General features: G+C 44.1%; 1 protein-coding gene across 2 annotated transcripts in view; it reads left to right on the forward strand.

Annotated features, from left to right (window-relative positions):
- The first annotated feature begins 2,384 nt into the window (after positions 1 to 2,384).
- plcb4b (phospholipase C, beta 4b) overlaps positions 2,385 to 25,000 on the forward strand; it is a 45,953-nt gene continuing 23,337 nt past the window's right edge. Inside the window, exons 1-16 of one of the 2 annotated variants that reach the window (XM_079525515.1) lie at positions 2,385 to 2,461; positions 3,790 to 3,849; positions 8,626 to 8,769; positions 11,511 to 11,590; positions 12,074 to 12,127; positions 13,373 to 13,454; positions 14,987 to 15,087; positions 15,985 to 16,042; positions 17,589 to 17,697; positions 18,350 to 18,560; positions 20,254 to 20,347; positions 20,587 to 20,666; positions 21,236 to 21,320; positions 21,940 to 22,030; positions 22,303 to 22,398; positions 24,654 to 24,772. In XM_079525515.1, coding sequence (XP_079381641.1) covers positions 2,411 to 2,461; positions 3,790 to 3,849; positions 8,626 to 8,769; positions 11,511 to 11,590; positions 12,074 to 12,127; positions 13,373 to 13,454; positions 14,987 to 15,087; positions 15,985 to 16,042; positions 17,589 to 17,697; positions 18,350 to 18,560; positions 20,254 to 20,347; positions 20,587 to 20,666; positions 21,236 to 21,320; positions 21,940 to 22,030; positions 22,303 to 22,398; positions 24,654 to 24,772 — 1,515 coding nt within the window. In that variant the 5' untranslated portion in view covers positions 2,385 to 2,410. Of the gene's footprint in view, positions 2,462 to 3,789; positions 3,850 to 8,625; positions 8,770 to 11,510; positions 11,591 to 12,073; positions 12,128 to 13,372; positions 13,455 to 14,986; positions 15,088 to 15,984; positions 16,043 to 17,588; positions 17,698 to 18,349; positions 18,561 to 20,253; positions 20,348 to 20,586; positions 20,667 to 21,235; positions 21,321 to 21,939; positions 22,031 to 22,302; positions 22,399 to 24,653; positions 24,773 to 25,000 lie in introns of those variants that run through there. The other variant, XM_079525516.1, reaches the window with a different exon arrangement.

Here is a 25,000-nt window from a genome sequence, read left to right on the forward strand (position 1 = left end):
ACTATAATTGGGGCATAAGTCGTTAATAATCGGCCTAATCGATTTAGTCGGGTATAGCGAAATTTCTTTCGTTATATAAAAGAACTCTCGATTCATCGATTCATCGGAAAAGTAGGAATGGATCGATACTCCATGCTTTGTGTCACGATGGTGCTGTGCGTGGGGGAAAAAGGCACATATACAAGCTCACAACGCATCACACATGCAACGCTGTGTGAGCTTGTAGCTTGTCTTTTTATCAGCATTTTTTTCAGGTTCTTTTCTGCTTTTTATCAGCTTTTTTCAGTTTGTACATGAGCTTTTGTGTCTGAACAAACATGGACCAAAGAGTGTCGGGCTTAACAGCATGCATTCCTCTGGGTCCCGCTGCTCTCGCAGAAGGGAAAACGAGCTACGGGTTACAAAGAGGTGAAGAGAGGAGGGCTGCTGAGTCTCTGTCCGTGGTCAAATAATGACTAGACAACTGTACTGTGGGGTGGACAGTGTATCTGATGGCAACAGGCTGAAAGAGAGTGTGTGTGTGTGTCAGCACCCCTCCCTATAAATCAAAAGGATCTATTGTATACAGTATGTGTGTGTGTGTTCGTGTATTATCAGTAGAATCTGAGAAATGGACATCGTGAGGCCAAATTGCCTGGTCTTCATGAGAGAAATGGTTGCTATTAGGGGTGTAACGATATAGTAACTGCATCGAAAAATCTATTTTAATTTCAAGGTATCAAAAGTATATCAAAATGAAAACGGCAACATTGACTATGTATCGTATCGTTTTGCAATGGAAATAATCGGTATCGAATCGTTTTGCTATGCAATTAATCAATCGTATCAATACTACATTTTTGTGTGTGGCATTTAGCAATTTTTAGAAGAAAATTGAAAAAGAGGGGTTTTATTACTTAATTAAAAAAAATGTCCATGTATTTTAAATAGTTACTGTATCGATTTCAAATCATTGTATCGTATCGTATTGCCATAATGAACGGATATTGTCCATGTATCGTATCGTCAACCATGTATCGTGATACGTGATTCGTATCGCTGTTAAAATGTATCGTTACACCCCTAGTTGCTATACAGTGTGGTTCCAAATAGAGAGAGTCAGGCGTACAATTATGAAAAGATTCCGATCGGGGTTTAGGCCTTTACATGTTAGGATTAGAGGTTAGCGATGGAGCTATGCCAAATTCAACTTAACCTGGTAAAAACAGCAGCGCACGGTGCTTTGTGAACTTGTAGTGGCGAGGGTTAAACGTGGCCAGAGAAGGGCATTACGATGTTACCCCCAGTGGGCTCCGACCTGCAGGTTGAAGTCTAAAAGGGCTAAAATAGAAGAGAGTAAAATATGAGTCAATTCTCGGCTTCCAGTGACAGGCTAGAACCGACTGCACGATCAATGGGGAGATGCTTGTCTGCTCTAGAAGTTCTCTGTCCACACACCTGCTGATAGATGGAGCCCTGAGGGCTTGTCTGCACACACACACAGTCACACACACACACACACACACACACACACACACACACACACACTCTCTCTCTCTCACAAACACAGGGTCTCGCATACTTAAACACATGGGGTTATCCAGTGTTCGAGGCAAACAATGTTTGCACTCAACACTTCATGGTCTTCTCATTTATCTCACTTTGTGTTTGCCCTAGCACTAGGTCCTGTCCTGTTCTGTAAAGTGCGTGCGCCATGCGTGTGTGCGACGTGCGTGCGTGCATGTTGGCCAGGGTGTGTGCCAGGGTGCACACTGCAACATTTTGCAAAAGGCTGCTTAACATTTTGCAAAAAAAGTATTTTTTTATTTTATAAAAAGTGTTTAAATACAGACAAAGTCGAGGTGTTTAATCATCCTGAAGGGCATTATTTTTAAACTACCACCACCGTCGCATACAGTGCATTATCCCGCTTATTACACGGCTATTTTATTAATACATTTAAAAATGGACCCAAAGGTAACAACAAAACGAGGTATTTCCTTGCTTACAGTAATGATTTTTGAAAGTATTCTCTAAGTGTCGCGCTGGCCGTCTGCCCATCTGCAGCACAGTCACCTCGGAAAACAAGGAAGTGAGTTGATCAAATAGAATACATTACTGCATCGTCTATTTCTCACTTCAAATATTTTCAAATACATTCTTGAGAGTAGCTGTTTAGTTGTAAATTACATGGTGTGTTTGTTTACATGGCTGTCATGTTGGATACAGCATACAATTCAAGCAGCGCAGCCAGTTGCTCTAATATTTTGATTAGACTGTGGAGTCGGTCATTATCAAGAAATAACACACCGCAATTGCTGTGTAATAAAAGTGCTTAATGTCCAGCCAGCTCTAATAAGAGCCTTTGATTGATTAGCTGTACATCCTTCTCTCTGCACAGGACCCGTATGTTTTCGAGCCCAACTGCCAGATGAGGGTGGACGAGTTTGGCTTCTTCATCACCTGGAAGAGCGAGGGGAAGGTATGGTTCCTCTGTAAAAAAGACCATGGGACATCATGGAGGACCCTGGGACATTACACAGGATATTACAAAGCGCATTACATGCAGTAGGACATTGCACTGCACCATGGGACATTACATGGGCCCATGGGACAATAGAACATGGGACATGATGACACAGCACATTGAATAAGACAATAGGACATTGCTTAACACTCCGGCCGCCTAAGGTAGAGACCTCCGTCCTATTAAATAAATACGCCCAGGACGGAGATTAATCAAAAGACAGAACATTACTCGTTTTATATCAGAGCGCACATTCAATGTCATTTCCGGCTAGTCCGTCATCCAAAGTGGTCCAGCTCCATTTTAATGGACGGGATTAAAAATCTTAAAATGTGAATAACTCTTAATCTAAATCAATGATTCTAATTCTAACAAAAGATTGTGACGACCCATCACGGTCCCGTCGATTGTCGTGTTAGAAGTAATCATACCTCCGGTGGTTGTCGATCCTCTCGGGGGTCTTTTGGCTACATGCTATGCTATCTAGCACAACCATGATGGCGTCTGTGTCACCTTGAAATGGGCTCTGAAGCTGCAAATTGCTGGGTGTACTGATTTAATGGTTCCAAATTACGCTGGGCGATAAGAGTGTTAACTGACATTAGATAGATCCATGAGACGTTACGTATGGTCCATTGATTGCAGGACCATTATGGACATTAAAATAGAACATTACATATAATGACAATAGGTCATTACTTAGGATATTACATACTTTAAATGGTGCATTTATAGATCGCCTTTATCCAAGGCGCTTTACATACATTGTGCATTACATTCACCCATTCACACACACACATTCATACACCGATGGCAGCGGAAACCATGCAAGGCACCAACCATGTAGAACCATGGGACATTGCATATTAGAAGATATGACATTACACAGGACCATGTTCAGAGCGGGGGGGAGGGGGAGACATAAAGGAATAAATCTTTTGCTAGACCATAAATCTATTGTCGGACGAGTCGCGTACAATCAGACAGTCGTCCCGAATGACACGACGAGGCTATTAGCGGATAAGTAGTCGTTAAATTGTCATTTCAAAATGACATAAAGGCCTATAGTCATGTTAGGGTCACCTTGATCTTCACACACAGAGTCAAGATGATAAATGATGAGAGATAATAGATGATGTTCGAGGTGCTAGACTTCTCCCAATTTCTCGTGTCTGTCTTCTCCCCCCTCCCTCCCTCCCTCCATCCCTTCTCTCTCTCTCTCTCTCTCTCTCTCTCTCTCTCTCTCTCTCTCTCTCTCTCTCTCTCTCTCTCTCTCTCTGCAGGAAGGAGCGGTCCTAGAATGTTCTCTCATCAACAGTATTCGTGTTGGAGCCATGCCGAAGGTGAGACCTTGAGTGAGACAAATTAATCGTTCACCTACCTCAAGCCAGGTTTAATATTTAGTTGCACGGCCGCGTAGCACACCAAACATAGCAGATCTACAAGCATGTGGATTTTCGGTGTGCGATGCCACCGTGCGCAGTGAATAATGGCAAGCCCTGGCAACCTTCACGCCTCTCTCTCTGTCCCAGCCACCCAACCGTTCAGTATCGCCCCTCTCCCTCCATGCTTCATATCCCTACTCCTCTCGTCTCCTGACCTCTCTTGCTACAGCGATATAATTGCAGTAACCCAACAGGTGCGTCGGCCAGGTCATCCATACCTGTAATCATCCTCACCCTCGCTATATCGATCGACCGCGGCTGACTTCTTGCTCTGCGTTTTCAGATTTGTGGCCACTTTCAGGGAACACAGCCATGAAACATTTATTTAACTCCTTCATATCGTCTCTGCCGGGCGGTAACCTCATATGTCCAAAACATACTTTTTTAGGATTCAAATTCAAAAACGTAAAAAAATAGCAGCTCGACGAGCTTTTAAACGACACATCTTTGTAACATAGCCTTTCTATAGCATCCCGTTTCTCGTGATTCTCAAAGTGTCTAATTTTATTATCCACTTAACATCCTTAATCATCGATTAATCCAGCTGCGTTTTCTTTCTACATTTTTCTTGTTTCCATTCTTTTAATGCAAAGCCCTGTTGTTTAAGCAGAAAAGAGTTCTAACCGCGCCTCAAGCCTATGGCAGGCCAGTCTGGTGCATATCAGAGGCAGCCTCTAGCCTATGGCAGGCCAGTCTGGTGCATCTCAGAGGCAGCCTCTAGCCTATGGCAGGCCAGTCTGGTGCATCTCAGAGGCAGGACGGCACTGGAGCAACTCAGACAGTTTAAGCCCTTATTTTATTATCAGGGTGCAAGTAAAAAAGAGACAACTTTTCGATGTATCAGTCACATCTTCGTCAGGTCACTTTGTTGTTTGCCTTCTTCATTTCAATCTAGGCTAGGTTTCCTGTTTTCTTCTGTATGACTTTGATGTAAAGCAATTTGAGCTCCATGATTTGTATGAAAGGTGCTATACCCATAAACTGTAACTATTCTAATTATAATTATTGTTGTACATAAAATAATTTATAATAGTCATTTTGAAGATTTCCACAATGCAAAGCTTCAGTCAAAATGACTGCTGTCATCCCCGCGAAATAAAGGACTGCTTTCCAGCTATGATGAGCGTGTGTGATCAGCGTCTACTATAGCTGCATGAACTGTTCTCCACGCAGATGGCAGCTAATCAGCTGTGTTTGATGTAGGCCACAAACAAACGCGTGTATTAAATATTGACTGATTGTGCTCTGCTTGCCGGTGGTATCATGTCCTGATGTGGTTTGCGCTTCATCATGACTGCTAAATGAGGCACCCGAGGGCAACGACCACATGGACGCCTGCCCCTAATGAGCAACGACTTCTGCTGGACCGAGCAGAGCTGCTCAAAACACAATCAAACCATCAGCTGCGCATGTGTGTGTGTGTGCGTGCGTGCGTGCATTTGTGTGAGCAAAGGTCCCCACAATTAATTTAGAATTTGGGTTAGACATACTAAATGATTAGGAAAAGATTCAGGTTTAGGATTAGGCTCATTTATACTATATATATTTTGAAGTTTTATTAATTTCATAAAATCACCGTCCTAAAATGATGATGTCCTCACGAGTGTCCGCGTGTGCGTGCTGTTGGCAGAGAGGGTGGCGGTCGGTTTGTATTCGTGCTCATCATGCATGTGTACACTGTGCACTGCATGTATTCTTTGTTGTCGCCTACGTGTGTGAATCCTAGTGCGCCAACGCCCGGCAGCGCACGTGCGTGCGTGCGTGCGTGCGTGCGTGCGTGCGTGCGTGGCGTGCAGGCGTGCGCCGGCACCCCCCACACATCCTGCCTGCTGTTTGCACAGCAAAACCTGCTTTATGCACGTCGTCGCATGAGGGGAACGCACGGCAGCGGCTAAAGCTAACGCGGTTACGCCACCGGCTAATCGGATGAACCACCCGCAGCTGCGTTTGAAAGGAGGCGCGCTGCCTGAAGCCTGCTGTCTGTCACGCAGTCATTCAAGCAGCAGAGACGCGTCACACTGGTCCCTACGGTGGACACATGGTGACTCAATTTGATTTAAAGACATCAAAGGGAATGTTTCATTGGGTTGCGTGCATGTGTGTGCATGTACTGTATCTAGGTTGGATGACTCTCGAGCGGAAACCTCTCATCTCCATATTTCAGCTTTTTATGTTTAGCGCTTTTTTTTCCATAGATTAATGTGACCAACATCGTCACGCAAAAGTAGTGAAAATAGGCAGTTTACAAGATGCGTTGTGAGCTTGTAGATCTGGTATGTTCGCTGTATTTTTAAGTGAAAGGTATTAACCAGAGCATGTAATACGTGTTGTTGCGAACGCAGTGAGCATTTACTATGAGACCCAGCAGATCACGTCTGTGTGTGTGTCTGTGTGTCTGTGTGTCACGCTGTAACACCACCCGCCCCCCACCAGAGGGCGCAGCTGTATCACACACAAAAACACACACACATGCACGCACGCACACACACACACACACACACACACACACACACACAACTTAACTTAAAAAAAACTTAACTTAAAAAACTTAACTTAAAAATAAAAACTTAAAAATAAAAACTTAAAAATAAAAACTTAAAAGTAAAAACTTAAAAAAAACTTAACTTAGAAAAACACTTTAAAAAAACGTAACTTAAAAAAAAAACACACATGCACGCACACACACACACACACACACGCACGCACACACGCACACACACACAAAACTTAACTTAAAAAAAACTTAACTTACAAAAAAACTTAACTTAAAAAAAAAACTTAAAAAGGAAAAACTTTAAAAGGAAAGAAAAACTTTAAAAAAAACTTAACTTAAAAAAAAAACTTTAAAAGGAAAGAAAAACTTAAAAAAAAAACTTAAAAAGGAAAAACTTTAAAAGGAAAGAAAAACTTAAAAAACTTAACTTAAAAAAAAAACTTAAACACAAAAAAAAGAGAACTTAAAAAAAACCTTAACCTTAAAATTACGTAATTTATTCTAATTGTTGTTTTTGCAATTTATGAGCTGCGTTCGCTTCCCGCGTTCGCGCGTCTTACTTGTATGTATGTATTCACTATATCGTTGCTGTCGGGCAGAAACCTTGATCATAATACACCGTCACACAAAAGCATCAAAAGTAGCAGATCTGCAAGCTTGCTCCGAAGTGACTCGTTTTGAGCTTGTAGATCTGATACCTTTGCTGTTCTTCAATTTGAATCCTGAAAAGTAACAGTTCTGGTCATATGAGGTTTCCACCAGACAGAGACTTTGGTGCTTTTCCACTGGATGGTATCGGCTGGACACTATGTTGCTCTTGCTACCAGATATTTCACTTTTCACTGCAGACCCCTTCAGTGTAGCTGGTCGTCATAGCAACATCCAACCCTCATGGTACAGGGGCCTGCAGAAGAACAATGTCGAAACAATCTCTATTTCGCCTGTGCAATTAAACAAAATTCACACGGCCGCCCTAGTGTAGTGGTTAGAGCATATGCCTTTCATGCGGAAGGCTGTGGGGTCGGACCCTGCCTGGGGTCGGACCCTGCCTGGGGTCGACGTCAGCAAGGGCATGTGGTCGCAACAGGTTCCTAACGCCCTCTGTATTTATATCAGCCACATGACGCCTTACGTCGATTTATGTCATAAGTGCTCTAAACAAACATTGTAATATCCTCAAAGCCCATAGACTTGGCTGCCATATGACGTAATCTTCAAAAGCCATGCATTGGAGGCTAGCGCCCCTCAAAAATCACACCCTGTGTGACGTGAGCGGTGCCGTGATGATGTCTGATGATGTATTGACCCACACGACCTCACAGGGGAGGAATAATAATTCCAGACACCCTAACACACAAAAAACAACGGCCACATGTTGGAGCAGCTAGCACTGCTCAAAAATGGTTTCAGATAACATTGTTAGGCGAGAAATGGGTAATGCTACATGTATTTAAAATATTCGGCAGCTTTTAATAGTTCTACTGTAGGGGAGTCCCTGGTGACGCAGCGGTGCTTGTGATGATTCACTGACCAATCAGTAGTTGGCAGTGTTTTCACGTCGTCTTATGCTATCGCCTTGGCTTGCTTGGAACCTCACTTGAAGCTTTTGCCCACTGGAATAGCAAAAAAAATCACACCCGTGTGAACTGAGTGGTGTAAGGTCTTATATAGACTGATCAGCTGTGGTCTGACGTAATGAAATCACACCCGTGTGAACTGGGTGACCATAGCAACCATGCTCATTTTTTGGTACGAACAGACAGACAGACAAACTAACAAAGCCAGTTGTAGGAGTGGTTTACACCACTCAAAAAAAAGGCGACTGAAGTCGAATCAACCTGTTAACCATGTAGCGGAAAAGCACTGTATACAGTATGTGTTTGTATGTTTACATTTGCCTGCATTTTTGAGGGGCACTAGCCCCTCCTATATCCAGCTTTGGTTACCGTCCACAAACTTCATCTTAAACATTGACAATGAATGGAGAATTTTACGTCATAGTGTCTGAGCAAATAGGCATAGTGTCTATTTTACGTCATGATGATGTACGATGATAAGAACGGGTGTGATTTTGATTTCATCCGTTTTATTTTCGCTACATCTTTCTGTATTTTGGAATACATTATTTTGACTCTCTCTCTCTCTCTCTCTCTCTCTCTCTCTCTCTCTCCATCATTCAGGACCCCAAAATCCTGTCGTCCTTCGAAGGCGTGGGGAAGACGGAGGCGGACCTGGAGGGGTGTGTGATCTGTATCTGCAGCGGGACGGACCTGGTCAACCTCAGCTTCATGTATCTGGTGTCCGAGAGCCCAGAGACAGCCAGGGTAAATAACAGCACACATGAGATAAGACCATTTGTTCAGCTGCTCCTCGGCGAATGAGGCCTAATATACACTCCCATCGCACACCGCTATCGCTTGCAGACAAGCCGCGTTGCAGGCTTGTGGATCACTTCCTGTCATAGAGGGACACCGCACCGCCCTGCGATTGAATATCGTTGCTGTCAGGCAGAACGCTCCATATTCTAACTTTTGTGTTTGTCCATAATTTAATGCCCTACTTCTCCAGCATCACAGAAAAGTATCTAAAGTAGCAGATCATTATACAAATTTCAAATCGTGGCGCAAAGCGTCCTGTGCTTGTAGATCTGCTACTTTTGCTACTTTTGAATTTGAATCCTGAAAATTAACAGTTTTGGACACAATGAGGTTTCCACCCGACAGAGGCGATACAAAGTTCAATTTGTAGCGGCGGGCTGGCAGGGGAGGAATTCTGCATCAATCAGTAATTGGATGAGGCAAGATGGGTTGGAGACAGTATATAAAGGTGGTGATTATTGTGCTTTAATTACATGACATCATGGGGAGTAGAAGTGCATTAGACACACAGTTGGGCGGTAAAGTAGTTCTGACACAAACATAGAGAAACTATTTGTGTTTGTCACAATAAGAACACGCTGTACCCAAAACAATAGATACCAGGCCTATGCCATGGTGTCCTTACTCTTGTAATATGCAAAATGTCAGAACATATCATGTCAAAATGTCACACGCGATAACAATAATGAGGCAGGCACGCACGCATGCATGCACGCACGCACGCACGCAAACTCTCTCTCTTTCTCTCTTTCCCTCTCCCTCTCCCTCTCTCTTTCTCTCTGTCTCTCCACAGTAGCACATTACAGACACTGACCCCTGGCTGCAGGCTTCCTCATCATGGTCACATTTTTGTGTAAAGCCCACAGAGCTACCGGCCTATAAATATCACATTCAGACAGATTAATGTGCAATCTTTCTGGGGTGGATTGGTCTGGCCAGGTGGAAATAAATCACATAAGTCAGACATCAGATATGGAATCCCCCCCCTCACACACACACACACACACACACACACACACACACACACACACACACACACACACACACACACACACACACACACACACACACACACACACACACACACACACACACACACACACACACACACACACACACACAGTTTCAACCTAGCGTCTATTTGGGGCATTAGAGCAGTGTTCCTCAGGCTGTGGACCCTCAAACAAACACCTTGTCACGTTGTGAGCTTGATGTATATGGGGTTATGGTGGCTATACTGATTTGGATGCTGTACTAAATAATTTCGGCCCGGTCCACTGACCTAGCGGTCCGGGCACCTAGGCTCAATGTAGCCTGCGTTATGCGTTCGAGTCCCGATCCTGACGGCCTTTGCCAAGTGTCACTTGCCGTCCTGTCAACCTACTGCTCTTTCTTGTTGTTATTCATGTCCTCACTGTATTGCATTACTGCTATTTTAAGACGAAGTTTGTGTTTACACGCACACCAAAAGCTGGACATAGGAAGGGCTAGCGCCCCTCAAAAACGAATTTCAATCACCCTCAAGGACCCTTGGTGGTCTTTTAGAATCACTGCATTAGAGGAAAAAATCTTTTGGTGCTTCTTGTCACATGAAGCTCAATTTTTCTTATCTCGACACAGACCTTCAAAGAAATGTGAGTGACAGCTAAAAAGATGAAAGAAAAAAAAAAACATAGAAGAAAACAATAACAATAGGCGAAAAGGCAGCTCTAATCTTCCTTTTTTGGGGCGAGATGAAAATCCAGGGTGGCCTTACAGTGGCTCAGCCATAATTGAAAGATAAGGAAGCCAGACACGGAAAAGAAAAGCTCTTTGGGACCTTTTGACTGAGCAGAGTGTAATATTTCTGTCGGACCCGCCGGTCTGTCTGGAAGATGGATGGCTCCATCAAAACCTTGGGCTAAATGGAGAACAAACGTGAATACAATCCAGGCGAAAGAAATGAGGCTGGAATATCAATGAGGGATTCATACCGGCACGTACAATCCCAAAGTTATGGGTCTGTGTGTGTGTGTGTGTGTGTGCGTGTGTGCGTGCGTGCGTCCGTCCGTCCGTCCGTGCGTGCGTGCGTCTATATAATGCGTTGAGCCTATATCACCACTCTGATGTCCACAATGTCTTGATGTGGTGGGGGTGCTGTGGGGGTGCTGTGTATGCTACTCCCCTCCCACATCTTTGACTACGCAAACGTGTAACTGAAGATGGGGAGGGATAATACCAAGTAGTAGGGAGATACCGATGACATCACAAGCAGCACCAAAATCAGTTGGCCTATACCACAGCGGAGTGGACACTGTCTGTCCAGAACAGCAGCAGACCTTGTCTACAGCAGCTGTTTGTTTGCTTTCAACATGTGACTGTGTGTGTGTGTTGTTGTGCATATCCCATATGTGCGGTCCTGTATAGAGTTGCAGGAATGATCACAAATGCAGTTAATTTGTTTGCGTTTACGTCTCAAAGGCTCCAACTCATATAAACACATGTCCTCCTCACCCTCTGTTCTGTACTGTGTGTGTGTGTGTGTGTGTGTGTGTGTGTGTGTGTGTGTGTGTGTGTGTGTGTGTGTGTGTGTGTGTGTGTGTGTGTGTGTGTGTGTGTGTGTGTGTGTGTGTGTGTGTGTGTGTGTGTGTGTGTGTGTGTGTGTGTGTGTGTGTGTGTGTGTGTGTGTGTGTGTTGTTTTTTTGTAGAAGTGGACGGAGGGGTTGAGGTCAGTCATTCACAACTTCAAGGCCAACAATGTGTGTCCCATGACCTGCCTCAAGAAACAGTGAGTGCTCCACACACACAACACAAACATGCACACACGCATGGTATTCAATGATGCTTTCATTAGTAGTGCCTCCGAGATGTAGCGGAGTAAAAGTACTGAAAATTGGAAATACTCCAGTAAAAGCACCTGAAAATAGGACTTAGTTACTTTACACCTTTTATTATTATTTGCTGGTAGAAATTGAATTGAATTGAATAAAACTAAAGAAAGATATTTGATAATTTATGAAGCGATGATATAACGCATTAACATCACATAAAGATAACATCACCACGTCACAGACACATGACATCAGACGACATCATAACCTTTCATCATATCACATCATCTGACAACACATCCAGTGTAACTGCTTTGATTGATTGACTCTGCCGTGTGTGTGTGTGTGTGTGTGTGTGTGTGTGTGTGTGGTGTGTGTGGTGTGTGTGTGTGTGTGTGTGTGTGTGTGTGTGTGTGTGTGTGTGTCCCTCCCTGATCCAGTTGGATGCGGATGTGTTTTCTGACAAATGTGAATGGGAAGATTCCAGTCAGAGGGTGAGTTGAGCTTGTATTAGTTTTACTATTAATCTGAAACACAACCAAACAGCACTTCTACTTATTGTCTCCACCAGGCCGAAGGCATGGGAGAGAGTATGTTTTGCACTCCGTCCGTCCGTGTGTCTTTCCGTGTGTCCGTCTGTCCGTTACCAGCTAATCTCTGGCACCGTTGGCCCGGCCGATGCCAAACACACACAGTCCTTGGATGCCAACAACGAACCTCTACCCCAAATTCTTCAGAACGGCCTGTTATAGCGCCACCATGAGGCCGATTTTTGCTAAACACATTTCATTACATGACTCGTACACATTTTATCCATACATCACGGAAATCGGTATACACTATCTGTCCGCTTCCCCATATTCCCTTCCAAAGTTTGCAGGATTGGTCCATTTTGAACAAAATGCCTCAAATCAGGCAGTGTGCGATTTCCGTGAAAATATGCACACACATTCTCACTAGGCAGAGGAAGAAATGCCACTTAAAATAATTCAAATCAGCCTCATGGTGGCACTATAACAGGCCAATTCATGTTCTTACCTAGCCTCGGTACCAGGCTTTCATTTTTGTCGGTGCAAAAAATGAAAGCCTGTAGGAACGCATTGGCAACTCTGGGCTAGAAGTGGGAGTCAACCCTTCCGGGTGGGCGTCGCTCCAAATGATGTGACGTAGCGCTGCACTGGGGGGGGAGAGGAGGGGCCGGGGGTGACTGACAGATCGGTGAGATCCAATCAGGGCGTGCGCAAATCTCTGCCGTGACCCTCCGCCATCATGAGGCCGACTTTGGCAAAACACATTTCTGTACATTACTCTTACAGATTTTATCCATACATCCTGCAAATCGGTATACACTACCTCTATATAGTATGTATATATATATATGTATATATATATATATATATATATATATATATATATATATATACTAATATCTATAGTCATGTGTTCAACACAGATCTTTTTGATTTTTCACATATTACTCCTACAAATTCTGTCCAAACGCTATTATCCTGGTGGAGTCTCTCTCTACCTCTCCCCTTTCTCTCACTCTTGTTGATGGTTTCTTTCTCTTTTTGTCTCTATTTCTCTCTATAAATCTAATTTATTCTTCCATCCCTCTCCCCCCAACTCTGTCTGTCTGTCTGTCTGTCTGTCTGTCTGTCTGTCTGTCTGTCTGTCTGTCTGTCTGTCTGTCTGTCTGTCTTGTCTGTCTTGTCTGTCTGTCTGTCTGTCTGTTGCAGTATCACGCGGACCTTTGCTTCGGGGAAAACAGAGAAGGGGATCTTCCAGGCTTTGAAGGAGTTGGGTCTGCCCAGTGGAAAGGTCAGATTATTTTCCTTAGTGCCAATTGTCATCGCCACCCTAAAGAATGACACCACACTGTACTCTCACCAAAATGTATTATGTATGGTTAGAATTGCAGGTGTGCTAAATCTCTTAAGGCAGGTACGCTGTCTTTAGCAGCAATGGCAGAATGTGTATCAAATTCACTTGTCTATTATGGCCCCTAATTATTATTATTTATTTTTTCATGGAACCAAGAGTTTTTTGGTTTTTTTAATCGATTGGGTCCCTTTATAAAGTACCATATAAAATAGTTCTATTTGAACTGGTCCTGATAAGAGTGTACTGTAGGACATCAAAGACATGGTTGCTAGGATACAAGAGTAATTTTATAGTATTTCTTAACAAAACATAATGGCCTTGAGTACTGCGGAAATAGAGGGTGATCCTATTAAATGACAATACAATGAAGTGCCCTCCTTAGCGATTGGATTTTCTTCCTTCAGCTGTCACTTACATGATTCCTAGTAAGATTGATAGATTTATTTTTTGCTTTACTGTCATTTCTTCCAGTCTGAACTAAAAAAATAATAAAAGTCTGGCGTTATAATTAAACTAACAATTACGCAGCATCTCATAATTACATAAAATAAGCCAGGATATGTGTGGAAAAATTAGGTGGCCCAGTTAAACGAGGACACTCGTCCTTGCTCGCCCCCCAAAATAATGTCATCCATTAGCGTGTGGTAGTGTGAGTCTCCATCCTCTCCCATTACGGCTGCGTATAGCGAGTTATTGGTTGCGCGCCGGTATCGAACCCAGGAAAATACGACTCTTTTTGGTGGTCCTTGAGGGAGTTCCAGGGGGTCCCCAGCTAAATGATAGATAGGAACCAAATGGACCCTTTTGGGTTTGTAACTCAGAGAGTGTACAAACATTTGTACACTCAGTTTTAAATCAACATAGTTTTACAATATACATAGAGGGTCCCAGAGATAGAAATGAATTTGTTTTAAATGTTGTGTTCCCGTTTCTTAGATGCTTTTAATGGTGTGATGCTTCTTATGTTTTTATCTTTTGCATTTTCTCATTGTAGCACTTTGAGATTATGACGAATGTAAAGTGCGTTATAAATAAAATACATTATTATTGTTATTATTATTATTATTATTATTATTATTATTATTATTAAAAGACGGGGTATCCGGACATAAAATCTAATCGACTCTGTACATTCATTGTTAAATTTGAATATTTGAACATTAATTAGGGAATATGTTTTATATCACGTGTTCCCAATTCTGCTCCCATTATTTACACAAAATGTTTAATTACAAAGTAATAATTGGAAAATGATTAATACAATCATTATTCTTTTTGCTCTGAGCGGAAAATGAAATTTTGCTAAATTGTGCAAAAAGGTTTGTGTGCAAAAATCATGAAGATTAATGTCATACATAATATCATATTGTTTGTTTATTTGTTTGTTTGTTAGCAGCCCACTCTGTCAAGTGAGTATTATCACTAAGGAAGAAGAACCAACTTTTCTGTCTTGTCGTTTTCTTTCCTAGAACGATGAGATTGAGCCGGAGGCGTTCCCCTTTGACATTTTCTACACCCTCACACAGAAGATCAGCCCTCGCACAGACATAGAGGAACTCTTCAGTAAGATGTGGGTTTTCAGCGTTGAATTGCACGCACGCACACACACACACACACACACACACACACACACACACACACACACACACACACACACACTCCTGTTTGTTACTGTACGCATACGTACCATGGAATAATGTGGTCTTATGTGTGCTGAATAAGTGAGCTAGTAGTCACTGAACAGAGTACTTTAAGGTGTGGACTGCATTTCCTCTGCTTTTCCTCCTCACGGTTTTCATTTAAAACCTGTACGGGTCCATTTGGTTCCATTTGCACACACTCTGAGTTAGATTAGGACTGAGATTTCTTACTGTGCCAGTGTGTCTTGCTACTGTGTCTTGTTTTGAAGTAATCATGACAAGGTGTGTGTGTGTGTGTGTGTGTGTGTGTGTGTGTGTGTGTGTGTGTGTGTGTGTGTGTGTGTGTGTGTGTGTGTGTGTGTGTGTGTGTGTGTGTGTGTGTGTGTGTGTGTGTGTGTGTGTGTGTGTGTGTGTGTGTGTGTGTGTGTGTGTGTGTGTGCGCGCGCGCTTGTGTGTGAGACTGTGCGTGTGTGTGTGCGCCTGCTCTACTAACTACCTACCTCTGGACAGCCTTAACCAGCTTCCACAATTGAACATTAATTACCTTCAACCTAACGGCAGCATTTCTTGTGAGAGTGTTGTTATGTGAAGAATGTGTGCTGAACTGACCGTTGTTAGCACATTCAGAGTGTAACGGTTTAACTTTGCTCTGCACCTTTTTTTCCCCTCCTTTGTTTTGTACAAAACAGCTGTCCTGCTTTCTAGATGTTGTACTTGTCTGTCTAACTTTAACTGACTGACTTGAGACTGGCTTTCTGTTTCAAGAGGCATAACGTTTTGTTTATTTGTTTTGTTTTTTTGTTTTTTTCTAATTAATTCCTTTGCAGCAATGGGGACAAAACAGATTTTTTAACCGTAGACCAGTTAGTCAGCTTTCTGAATGAAGTAAGACTCCTTTATCATTCATTAACTTCTCTGTGTGACCCCTCCCTCCTCTAACTCCTCCATCCTCCCCACTACTGACTCCGCCTTCTGAAGCCTCATCTATGCTCTGTTGCACAACCTACAAGCTCACAAGGCGTTGCCAACGCGACGCCTTGTGAGCTTGTAGATCTGCTATTTTTTTTCCTCCCGGAAAGCAACACCCGTCGTGCGACAAAGTACAAATCAGGTTTCACCCGCCTCCTTTCCCCCAGTCGGCCATGTGGGTAGAAGTTGCCCGTCGGGCGCTGATGGAGCATCAGCCCTCGTTTAAACGAAACCCTTCCTGTTACTCTTAGACGCACAAGCAAAAACCTGATGATATCCGATCAGCCTGTGAGGGCAACTTCATCCGACTTCCTTCTCCCGGTAGCTGCATGTCTCCCTCCCTCCTTAATCCCATTTCCACTTTCTCCCTGCCGCTGGCTCGCCTCGCCCTTTCTGATCGGTGTTGCCATGGAAACATGGGGAGGGGAGTGGTCAGGCTCCTCGTCCAATCGCTTATTCCCGCTTGGCCCTCCTCGGTCTCACTTCCTCCTGTTTGTCTGTGTGTTTGCCCCGTGCCATGTTCTGCTCTTCTTGTGGCTTTGTAGTGCGGCTGCTGCTAGCTGGCATACCCGCTCTCTCTCTCACCCCGCTGCCCTGTGTGTAACGCTGAAATAGAACTCCCCTCCCCTCCCCGCCCGCCCCCCTCCCACAGTAGAGCTGATGCTGTTAGATTGGTTCCCACCTGGCTTTCTCAAAGTGTTCACTGGTGTTACACAGTATCATGTCTCTTATGCTATTTCGTCTTTGGATTGTCCAGCCACCCCCTCCCCCCACCCCGCCCGTCCCACACCCCTCACTGTGACTCACGTCAACCTGTCCAAATGAACTTTACTGTACGTCTTGTCTGACTAAGACCCGCTGTTATCTATCCTGAGGGCCGTATTGATAAAGTGGTTAAAAACTGGAGTGCTGATCCAAGGATTGAAGGCCTGGAATTACTGGTGTGTAGCCAGTCAGTCAGTATGACAACAGACGCACGCACGCGCACACGCACGCACGCACGCGCACGCACGCACGCACGCACGCGCACGCACGCGCACGCACGCGCACGCACGCACGCACGCACGCACGCACGCACGCACGCACGCACGCACGCACGCACACACACACACACACACACACAGATCAGCACTCCAGTTCTTAGAGGCTTAATGGATATGGGTCTGTGTGGTCGTTCCTCTCTCTGCCATGTGGTGGGTCTCCTTTATGTTTAATGGACGAACCGCACTTTACCAAAACAATCAGGCTCTGTGTGGTACTGAGGATAGTTCTATTAGCACACATTTCACATTTGGCCTCTCCTTTTAGAGGCCATGTATGAAATCAACCATCTTCAGCCCCATGTAGAAGCTTTTTTTTTTGGTAAAGTAGGTTGTTGTGTTTATTAATCAAGTGTGTGTTGTATATGGCTGTTTGTGTTTGTGTGTGCGTGTGTACGTGCGTGTGCTTGTGTGTGTCACAGAACCAGCGGGACCCCAGGCTAAATGAGATCCTGTTTCCGTTCTACGATCCAAAGCGAGCCATGCAGATCATCGAGAAGTACGAGAGAGACCCCGAACTGAAGAAGAAAGGTAACGGACAGCTGGATGCTCAGGGGAGAGAGACAGCTGGATGCTCAGGGGAGAGAGAGTCGGGAGTTACCTGTTAATCCCTATTTAAGGCTGCAGTGCCATCTGCCTGTGAGGGCAGATAACTACAATTTCAAATGTAGGCCTTTAGCAAACACTCTACAGTAAGCAAGAACAGCACATAGTAATACATCAAATACATAAAGAATTGTCTTCAAGAATCATATACGTAAATTAAGAACCTAGCATCTGTCTAACAGTAGAAAGTCTGTACAATGAAACTATTATAGTAGTATACACTACACTATAGAGTGCTACGTGTATGTCTACATAAATTCAGCCTTTGCATACGCCTGTCAGGTGGCTAGGGCAAGTGCTATGGACTACAACACATTGCATAAGAATTATCACCTTTAGTGCTTAATTATCACCTTAAGCACTAAACCCAGACACGCACGCACGCACGCACGCACGCACGCACGCACGCACGCACGCACACACACACACACACACACACACACAAACACACAAACACACACAGAGACCCTGTCATAGACGGCTAGCTTCTCGCAGAGCCACGCCGTAAACTGGATAAAGAAACCATAGCAGGTGGTCGATCCACCCGTTCATCTTGTGCATCTCTTCCTCTATGCAGGCCAAATGTCCAGTGACGGGTTTTGCCGGTACCTGATGTCAGACGAGAATGCGCCGGTGTACCTGGACCGGTTGGAGCTGTACCAGGAGATGGACCAACCTCTGGCCCACTACTTCATCAGCTCGTCGCACAACACCTACCTGACCGGACGACAGTTCGGGGGGAAGTCGGCGGTGGAGATATATCGCCAAGTGCTGCTGTCTGGATGCAGGTACTGTTGAAACAGGGGTGTGTGTGTGCGTGTGTGTGTGTGTGTTTGTGTGTGCGTGCGTGTTTGCGCTATATGAATAAATGAGTGGAGAAACATAATGAAAGCAGATGCTTCCACACAGGTGTACTGCATAATTCAGTCAAGTAATTAACATCCTACCGTGCTGCTCTGGCATGTATGAAAATGCTAGGCAGAAGCAGTCGATTGTGATTTTTTGTTTGGATCAAAATGGCAAGAGAGGAAGAAGCTGTGACAATGAGAGAGTTATTGGGGCACAGATGGCAGGATCATTCGCCACAAAAGACCGCTCAGCTGGCTAGTGTTTCAACAGGAACAGGGACTAAAGTGACATCTGTGAATATGGATGGTGGAGAGGGAGCACATTCTCTGAACATGACGCGCGTGCCTTAGTGTGATATGTAGGGGAATAAAAGAACAACTCTTCTCAGGTTTCTTCCTCGGGTGACTGAGAATGTCAATGCAGGACATGATCTTGACAACTACAGTGCACACTGTAGAGAGGGTTATAGTATGTCTTTGTTATCGCTCAGAAACCTGCGTGTATTTGTTTTTAAATGAATGCCCCTACTTGATCATGCTACAGCGTCACACAAAATAGTATCTTTTTTATTTGAATCCTGAAAAGTAACCGTTTTGAGGTTTCCACCTCGACAGCGACGATGTTATATAGAAGAATGTAGTCCAATAGAAGAGTTCCGGCCCAAATGACACCCATAGTGAGAGGGTGTGGTGGGGGGGGGGGGGGGTCCTTGCAAATCAGCACAAAGTTAGATTGTGTTAGTTGTGTTAGTAAGTTAGATTAGTGATTTCTATCTGTCTTATGTTTGAGATGGTGGAAGAGTCTTTGTGTATTGTTTCTTGTTGTATGTTGCATGCAAAATAAAGTGAATCATATAGTATGGCCATCACAGTCACCACTGCTCAACCAAATTGAACACATTATGGGCCGACGTATTAGGCAAACCTCCCCACCAAACCAGCTTACTGTATATTTGAACCCAGGAATCAACTTTAGCTCACGTCCAAGTGGGAATGTGGGATTTATCAAGCGATCGTATACAGGCAGCCAATGCTAGCATCCATTTTTGGTGTGAGTTTTGATAAATCTCACGGCTGAAACCGACTGTCATTTAAATACCACCAACATCAATGCAGCTACTGCTGCCGTCAGTTTTTTTGTACTACTGAATCTGACTGAATCAAATTAATGTTTACGTTTTACCGTAGGTTTAGTCTCGAACTGGCGCTATTTCTTTCAACAGTGAGAAGCACTGAAAGATTGGTGCTGGCTGATGACGTATCAGAAACAGCGTGGCTACGTAACAGGTGAAGTTATGAAATGCGAGTCTGCTGCCTGCTGGCCAGACTGTAGCGACTAGCGAGTGACAAAACAAATCCACGGAACGCAGCGAATCGGGCTGGAACCCAGGCTAGTTCCATTCCTTCAGTAGAGGTCCAGACTCTTGTAGAATCTGTGCCAAGGCACTTAGAAGCTATTCTGGCTGCTTGTGGTGACCCAATACCTTACTAAGACACTTTATGTTGGGGTTTTCTCCACCTTTTAATCATTTGTCACCCGTCTGTTGCCTCATGCACAGACACACATTCAACACATGCAGTGTTGTCACATTCTTGTTAGTTCTCACGTGGTGGCATGTTGTGTTGTTGTCAGATGTGTGGAGTTAGACTGCTGGGATGGGAAAGGTGAAGACCAGGAACCAATCATCACTCACGGCAAGGCCATGTGTACGGACATCCTGTTCAAGGTGAACACACACACACACACACACACACACACACACACACACACACACACACACGCACAAACAAGGCCAAACAAAAACATCCTTAGACAACAGCAAATGCTGCAGAATTCCCGACTTTAAATGAGTTGTTATCTCATGATGCAAGTCTGCCCCCTTGTGTTGATATAGTGACATTGCATCTGACACAACTTTTGCCTGCTTCCTCCTCCTCCTCCTCTTCCTCCTCCTGCATTCACCAGGACGTCATCCAAGCCATCAGAGACACAGCGTTCGTCACGTCAGACCTCCCTGTCATCCTGTCCTTTGAGAACCACTGCAGGTTGGTATAGGTATAGGCCATGGGTGGGCAACTTTGACCATGGAGAGGGCCACTATATTTACACACTCACTCCAGAGGGCCACTATATTTACACACTCACTCCAGAGGGCCACTATATTTATACACTCACTCCAGAGGGCCACTATATTTACACACTCACTCCAGAGGGCCACATTGCATATTACTCTAGTCGCAGCCGATCTATAGCCGATCTACAAGCTCAAAAGAAGAAGAAAAGGGGCAGAGTATAACACTTTTTTTTTGTTTTTCTTCTTTCTGATCGGCCCAAAACATTGTGTTTATTGTCATGATTTGTCACAACTAGAGTTGGCTTTGTCCTTGAATGTCTTTAAATAAATACTTTTTCCGGGCCTTTCGTAGTCATGAAAGAAGTGCTCTATACAAAGACACTTAATACTCAAAATCTCATCGCTTCGAAAAGTAAAAATGAGAAAAAAATATAATTGAATATAACTGCGTGTCTGTGCGTGTGCGTGTCTGTGCGTGTCTGTGCGTGTGCGTGTGTGTGTTTGTGCGTGGATAACGTTGTGGTTTGTGTTTTACTACAGTAAACCTCAGCAGTATAAGATGGCCAAGTATTGTGAGGAGATCTTTGGTGAGCTGCTTCTCAGACACCCTCTGGAGGGATACCCGGTGGGTGCTTTTTGTTTTTACCTCCTTCTCTACCACTGTTGATTTTGACAGCACTTTAGTTTTTTTGTTTGTTTTAGTCATAGGCTTTTGAATAAGATTTCATTTAGTTTTTGTCATATTTTAGTCAGCTTAATCTGCAGTTGATTTCGTCGACAAAAAAAAATGGCTGATTTCACACTGCTGAAAAATTGCACAGTGCAACACCCGAGTGCAACCAAACATGCTCTCCACTCGTCCCTCCCTAACATTTTACTTACTAGTTTTTATTTGTTGACAAAATTGTCAATATTTAGTCTTAGTTTTAGTCATCATAGCTTTTATTATTTCGTTAAGTTCTCGTCTGTGAAAAAGAAATTGTCATAGTTTCAGTCGACGAAATCAACAGCTGTGCTCTACCCTGTGTCAATCATCCCCTGGGTTTATTTTGATTGGACGAGATTGGTGTGTGTGTGTGTGTGTGTGTGTGTGTGTGTGTGTGTGTGTGTGTGTGTGTGTGTGTGTGTGTGTGTGTGTGTGTGTGTGTGTGTGTGTGTGTGTGTGTGTGTGTGTGTGTGTGTGTGTGTGTGTGTGTGTGTGTGTGTGTGTGTGTGTGTGTGTGTGTCCTTTGCGTTTGGTGCAGATCGAGGCCGGGCGATCTTTGCCCTCGCCGGGTGACCTCAAGCGCAAAATCCTCATCAAAAACAAACGGCTGAAACCCGAAGTAGAACAGAGTAGGTACACGTCAGCGCCACCAGCTGGCAGTAACGTTTACTCCATCATACTAACTACCAGTCAGCAACTACAGTATATACTGTAACGTGTGTGTGTGTGTGTGTGTGTGTGTGTGTGTGTGTGTGTGTGTGTGTGTGTGTGTGTGTGTGTGTGTGTGTGTGTGTGTGTGTGTGTGTGTGTGTGTGTGTGTGTGTGTGTGTGTGTGTGTGTGTGTGTGTGTGTGTGTGTGTGTGTGTGTGTGTGTGTGTGTGTGTGTGTGTGTGTGTTACAGAACAGCTGGAGTCCTTTAAGAAGCACATGGAGGCGGGGGAGACGAATACACCTGCCATCATCCTCGGAGAGGAGAATGAAGAGGAGACAGAGAACGGTCAGAGTCAATACTTTATACTGAATGAATAAGAATGAATTGATTCATGCATTCATCTTTTCATTCATCTTGCATTCAGTAACCCCCCCCCCCCCCCCCCCGCCCAAAACAAAACATTAACACCATTTTTTCCTTTTATTCTTCACTTAATCTTTTATTTATTTATTTGTAAATTATCGTCCTACATGATCATACTACAGTGTCACACAAAGGCATCCAAAGTAGCAGATCCTAAAGCCGCAAAGCCACACGTTTTGAGCTTGTAGATCGCACGCTTTTGCTACTTATACTATTTACTACTCTACTATAGTTTTGGACATGATATGAGGTGTCCACCCATTATGGGCTGCAGACCCATACTGTGTTACTGTACAGTTGGAGGCCACCGATATTGTCCTTTTCTTTTTGCTGAGGTTTGCGTGATCTGTGCATTTCACAATGTAGTTATGTCCACTAGGGGGAGTAGAGAGCTATATAAAAATCTGCTCCAGGCCCTTTGACCAGTCAAAGCCAGCAACAGAGAGAGAGAGAGAAAGAAATTCAATTTTGTCAAATAAATCTGAAAATGACTGTGGTTTGGGTTTTTATTAATTTGTTGTATAAATCAAACCCATTTCCCGCATTTGCTATTTGTGAACGGACATAATGCACGTGATTTTCTCTTAATGTTGTTTATATTATCCACAGGAACGTGTGGGAATAACCTTTTTTTTTGGACATAACATACTGTTCATACAGTGTGCACACATGTCCCCTGGTCTCGAGATCCCACGCCCACGTGTCATTCTTCTTTTTTTTTTTATAATATTTATTTTATTTGGAAAAAACAGTGCAATAACAGCATTTCTATGTATACATAGGACACAAGTGCAGTTCCCAGGATTTGTTTTTTCACCCCTCTTCCCTCCCCCCCCCTCCAAGTGACTCCATCTCCAGTGTCTCTGTAACATCCTTGCTTTCTTCAGGACTACATATGGCATCAAGTCTACACTTAACAGGGGCAAAGGGCAATATCGCTTCAGAGTATACATTTTGGAAGGAGGAAGAGAAGAAAGAGCGGGCACAAAGAAAAAAGACAAAGACAAAAAAACGACAACAACCAAGAAACAAAAGTATGTGAGCAGCATGGGTTTAGCACCAGGCAATGGAGGTTCAGTTGTGCTCAGCAGGGACGAATTGGACCTTTTCCATACGTACTTTACCCTTTGTAATTGTGGACAGGAGAGAAGCCGAAACCACACACACTTTCACTGTTGTGACCTCCCTACCCTGGACATTAAGTCTATCTCTACCGCTAGCTGTTAGCATAAACCCCAGTTCCCAGTGCCAGCATACACGTTCACTTTAAAAAGTCGGAGTTTGCCCGCCCCCCACACACTCTCCCTACACACACTCTAGTATCATTGGAACACGCACACACTCTTTACTTTTCGTCAGAAGCTTTTACATGGCGGCAACGGCAAAGGCACAAATTAAATCCGAAATGTGGATGGCAGAAAATCCACCAAGGACAGCGATCCTAGAATCCGATTTAGTGTCTACTAGTGATCCTAGAAGACACTACCATGTCTACTAGTGATCCTAGAAGACACTACCATGTCTTCTAGTGATCCTAGAAGACACTACCATGTCTACTAGTGATCCTAGAAGACACTACCATGTCTTCTAGTGATCCTAGAAGACACTACCATGTCTACTAGTGATCCTAGAAGACACTACCATGTCTTCTAGTGATCCTAGAAGACACTACCATGTCTTCTAGTGATCCTAGAAGACACTACCATGTCTACTAGTGATCCTAGAAGACACTACCATGTCTTCTAGTGATCCTAGAAGACACTACCATGTCTACTAGTGATCCTAGAAGACACTACCATGTCTACTAGTGATCCTAGAAGACACTACCATGTCTTCTAGTGATCCTAGAAGACACTACCATATCTTCTAGTGATCCTAGAAGACACTACCGTGTCTTGTGTCGTTTTAAAAATGAAACGACACAAGAGTCGAGTTGAGCACCCATAGAAGAAGTGCTGATGTGCGACAAGCTTGGACTGAGCATGGGTTCGTTCTGTAGTACTCACTGTGTGTGTGTGTGTGTGTGTGTGTGTGTGTGTGTGTGTGTGTGTGTGTGTGTGTGTGTGTGTGTGTGTGTGTGTGTGTGTGTGTGTGTGTGTGTGTGTGTGTGTGTGTGTGTGTGTGTGTGTGTGTGTGTGTGTGTGTGTGTGTGTGTGTGTGTGTGTGTGCGCGTGTAGGAGAGAAGGAGTGCGAGGAGAAGGAGGTGAACTGTGACGGTCAGTTGAGTCCGGTGGAGGATACCAAAAGCGTCTCCCAGGGCAACGCTGTTGACGAGCGCAACAACAGCATCAAGAAGGTGGGCGGAGCTGAGTGTTACACCACTTCCTGGGTCCCTCCCGTCTCCGATAATCGGCCGTATTGTCACGGCACAGGCTTTTGTCGACTAAAACTATGATGAAAAATGTTTTTTTTTTCAATTATTTTATGCGTGTGTGCTCTCCCCATCATTTAGTAATTTTGTGTGTGTGTGTGTGTGTGTGTGTGTGTGTGTGTATGCGTGTGTGTGTGTGTGCGTGTGTGCGTG

This window comes from Electrona antarctica, assembly GCF_951216825.1.
Source record: "Electrona antarctica genome assembly, chromosome: 17".
Lineage (NCBI taxonomy): Eukaryota > Metazoa > Chordata > Actinopteri > Myctophiformes > Myctophidae > Electrona > Electrona antarctica.